Source organism: Octopus sinensis, linkage group LG22 (genome assembly GCF_006345805.1).
Source record: "Octopus sinensis linkage group LG22, ASM634580v1, whole genome shotgun sequence".
Classification (NCBI taxonomy): Eukaryota; Metazoa; Mollusca; class Cephalopoda; order Octopoda; family Octopodidae; genus Octopus; species Octopus sinensis.
The window spans coordinates 18,348,411-18,352,971 of NC_043018.1; the positions used below are offsets into that span (position 1 = coordinate 18,348,411).

Consider the following 4,561-nt stretch of genomic DNA (forward strand, 5'->3'; position numbering starts at 1 on the left):
ATCTTTCTTTTTCTCTTTATATATAGGCTGAGCTGGGGGCTTCCAGAGAATATCTATTGAGAGATAACGATTAACAGAAGAAGAGCTAATTAACACAATTAGTAACATTTTGTATTACAATAGCTCTTCATCTCGTGAAATATGCAGAAACGAAAGTGCTGTCAAAGAAACAAGATGATCAAAGAGATACAGAATTAAAGTGACTTGTATACCATGAGGGGATAGCACTATCACTGCAGGCAAATAATCCAGCTCTCTTAATCCAGCTGTGATAGAAAAGACCTGCAAACATATATTATGAGTAAATCATTTGCATTAGAGCCACTTCTTATCGGAGGGTGTTTGTCAAGTGTTTGGAAGTTTAGAAATGGTTGTGGAGGAGGAAGTGGTGGTGGTGGTTGTGGTAGTGGGTAATTATATAAATATAATTTGAGTTTCGCATTCCCTATCCTTCAATTTCTCTAAAACCTGTTCTTTCAATAGATCGACAGTTGCTTTCGAAGAGCTTCGGGTCATGCTTGATTGGATTTTCTGGCCAATTTTTGTGAAAGGATTGTTTTCCAATAACAGCAGTGGTTTTTGCAGATCAGGATAAGTATTCATATCAGGATGAGAACTAATTGCGCCATCACTGAAGGAAGGTTTCAAAGGTAAGGGTCTCCTTCGTTGGTTCGACGTGTCTCTAGAATGTTCTGCAAATTCAGTCGAGGCGTCACCACAATTAAAGTGATCATAATTATTGTCATCGTAATCATCACGGATGGAAGCTGGATAAGAATTGGCATAAGTGTCAGGAATGTTCATATACAAACTGAAGACAGGAGGAAAATAGAAAATTAGTCTTGTACAAGTCTTGTCTTTTAAAAAGAGTAAACTGTGGCAACGCAGTCCTGCAAAATGAAACTAAGCATGTTGAGTGAAATCATAAACATCACGAGGTTCCAATTTAGCTCCAAAATATGTGTGAATGATAGCAAATGAGATTGAAACTAAAACCAAATTTGCTAGAGGCCTTTCTTTTATATTTTTTTTTTGTGGCCGTGGAGCGATTTTAGGGTGGTGGTGGTGTTCCTTGGTGGTGGTAGTCACGTTGAGGGCTTTAAAAATAAAAAAAAAACTACTTTCCAAAATCTCATGTTTCCACATATTTTAAACAATAACGTAATGAAGTGAAAAATTAAGCCAAATCAAATCAAATATCTCCATTTGTTTTACGTCCATTTTTCCTCATGCTAGCATGGGTTAGACATTGAATCAATAGCAGGGCAATGATTCTCGGTGCCTAACGACAAAGACAATTTTGGTGCTCCCGGCTTAATTAAGTCATAACAGGCCAGAGGCAATTGCTTACCCCTTCATACATACACTCAGGGATGACAGCCCCCTGATCCTCCCTCCTCTTATGCTTCTGTGTACAACATATTATATACATACATACATACATACATACATACATACATATATATATATATATTACAAAACTTAACATGAATTTTCTATTTTAAATATCAATGTTCACAATTATTTGTTAATTAGCGTTAAGTTAATTAGAGTAGAAGGCCAGTTGCATTAAAAAAAATTTTTTGTTCATTTTCTCCTTTTTGTGTGTGTGTGTGTGTGTGAGCAAAAATAGATGCGAGTCGAAAAGTAATGAAAATATAACTCATAAGACACTCTGAGAACAAATAATAGAAATATTAAGATTTGAAGAAATTTACCTTTTTTTTTTTTTTCCTTTTTTTTTTTTTTTTTTCGGTTATTAATGTTTGTTAAAGTTTTTGGTAAAGAACTCTGCAGTTTCTTCGCATTAGTCATGCTTTGAAACAACCAAAGTCCCATTGTTAAATGCTAATGTTCATAAATTCATAAATTCCATTAAAAGTAAATTGTAAAAGTTATGTAAAATCATGGAAAGGAGAAAGCATTAAAATGATAAAAAAAAAACAAAAAAAAAACGAAAGGAAGTTTAGAAATGGTTGTGGAGGAGGAAGTGGTGGTGGTGGTGGTGGTTGTGGTGGTGGGTAATTATATAAATATAATTTGAGTTTCGCATTCCCTATCCTTCAATTTCTCTAAAACCTGTTCTTTCAATAGATCGACAGTTGCTTTCGAAGAGCTTCGGGACATGCTTGATTGGATTTTCTGGCCAATTTTTGTGAAAGGATTGTTTTCCAATAACAGCAGTGGTTTTTGCAGATCAGGATAAGTATTCATATCGGGATGAGAACTAATTGCACCATCACTGAAGGAAGGTTTCAAAGGTAAGGGTCTCCTTCGTTGGTTCGACGTGTCTCTAGAATGTTCTGCAAATTCAGTCGAGGCGTCACCACAATTAAAGTGATCATAATTATTGTCATCGTAATCATCACGGATGGAAGCTGGATAAGAATTGGCATAAGTGTCAGGAATGTTGCTCATAAAGCTCTCCTGTTCTGTTTTATTATTAAGGGCCATTCTGGAGTTTTCTATTTCAGACTCAGAGGAAACTAAATCTAAGCTGAGCAAATTATTGAGTTGATCTGTTGCATCAGGTTTTCTTGCTTCGTCGATGGCAGCTGAAATCTCTTGAGGTAATTCTTCGGGATCAACATCAGAAGAAAGACTCAAAGATGTCACAAAGAGCTGTTTAGGGTTAGTTGCTAGAATACCACAGCTTCGGAACATTACGTCCGTATTTTCATCTTGTGTCATATCCAGAAGGTTCTTGTTGCTCACGACATCCATGTCTGATGACCGAGGCAGATTCCCAGCTCCTTCAGGAGGCAAGTGTTTCAATGAATTACTTGAATCAGAAACCTCCTCACCAGAACGTTCCGTATTAATGGTCAGACGTTCCATACTCGATTTAGTTTCTTTATTACTGTAGAATACAGTTGGAAGTCGCAAAGATTTAAGGTTCACATTTTTATGGGATTTAGGTTATGTAGGTTCAGCTTTGGTAATTGAAGGGATGTTCCTTTGAGAGGGAGGCCAAGCTTGTTGGAGAGATCTCCCTTGTGAATGTTGCTTTCAGTGTTTAAGGAAAACTTGGGAGATCGGAAGAAACCATGACCCTGGTGTTGGTTAGGAAGTTGTTTTTCAGTTTCTTCCTCTGTTTCATTGAGACTTGATTCTGATACATTTCTAGGAAGATTAATGGCAGCCAACGATGTTTCTTGTAACTGTTTCCCAATGTCAATCACTCCAGGGTGTGGTTTCACCTTCATGCTGCAAAAACAGTTAAAAAAAAAAAGTAACAAAAAAGAGAAATATTAGTGAAACATGTTGACTTAGACATTTAAATAATGATTCTTCTTCATCATCATATAATAATAATAATCTTAATTCTAACCTGAAAAAGCTATGGAAAGTCACCTGGCAAGACAAGGTCCCAGACATGGAGATTCTCTCTTGAGCTGATCTCCCAAGTGTTTTACAAACTGCTGAGGAGATCACAAGTCAGGTAGGCTTTATTTGAACGCCTGACCCCCAACTCCCCAAGAGATTGTTCTACAGTGAACTGTCGGAAGGCAAACGCACACAAGGTGGGCAGAAAAAGCACTTAAAGGGCACTCTCAAAGACTCACTGAAGTGCCCAGATTTCAACCTTGCCATCTGGGAAATGCAAGCACAAGACCCCACCCAGCCTGGGCATCCCACAAAATGTGTACCTCTTTAAATATTTTCAGCATTACACAGGGGTGGCAGGGGGAACAAAATGCATATTTGATATCAGCAGGATTTGAACTTGGAACATAAAAAGCGAAACCAAATACAGCAAGGCAGTTTTTTTTTCTTGCGCTCTAATACTTCTGCCAGGCCAATGCTCTGATAATAATAATTATATTTATTTATTCTTTAACATTTTGGCATAAAAGCAAAACAAGTGATACAGGCTTGAACCAAATTCACTGAGTCAAAGAATCTAACGCTCAACCAGACATCATCCCAGGTTGTGAAGGAGGCCACTGTTTCTATGAAAGTCTTTTGTTTGCAGAATTCTTGACAACAGATGGGAGATATATTTAGATTGGCAGCAACTTTCCTTCTTTGTTAGAAGTTTGATTCTTGAAACTAGAAAATTTCAATTGCTCTTTGAATGCAGAGAAAGTCTTCAATTCCTTACAGAGGAAAGAAATCAGCAGCAGTTTCCATTGTCAGATTATTCTTCAGCTTTTTTTTTATAGAGTTTGAATAAATTCATGATGAATAAATTCAAAAGTTTTAAGATGAAAGAGTGGCAGAGAGAATGGGAAAAATCGGTAAATGCACAAAATGTCAACATGCAAACTACCTGAAATGAAATGAATGAACAGACACTCACGTGCACATTATCAAGGTGCATTGTGGGTAGTTAAACTTTTAAAGCAATTATTTTTGTGCAATTAAGTTTTTATTTTTGTAAAATTTCTAACACATAAAATTGATGTATAATTAAACAGGTGATTAATCAAAGTATTGTTGTATATAAAATAGTCCTGCTAAGCCCTGTATATGCACATATTGTGTTGAATAGATTTAATACAAAAAAAGAACTACTACCAAAACAAAATACAGAATGTTACCAATCTGTGTGCAACGA

The 4,561-nt window shown here is 36.3% G+C and overlaps 1 protein-coding gene across 1 annotated transcript in view; it reads right to left on the reverse strand.

The window, feature by feature from the left end:
• Positions 1–1,228: 1,228 nt before the first annotated feature.
• Positions 1,229–4,561, reverse strand: part of LOC115223118 (phosphatidylinositide phosphatase SAC2-like) — a 612,947-nt gene continuing 609,614 nt past the window's right edge. Inside the window, 2 exon segments of the mRNA XM_036512108.1 lie at positions 1,229–2,919; positions 2,922–3,207. Coding sequence (XP_036368001.1) covers positions 2,026–2,919; positions 2,922–3,207 — 1,180 coding nt within the window. The 3' untranslated portion in view covers positions 1,229–2,025.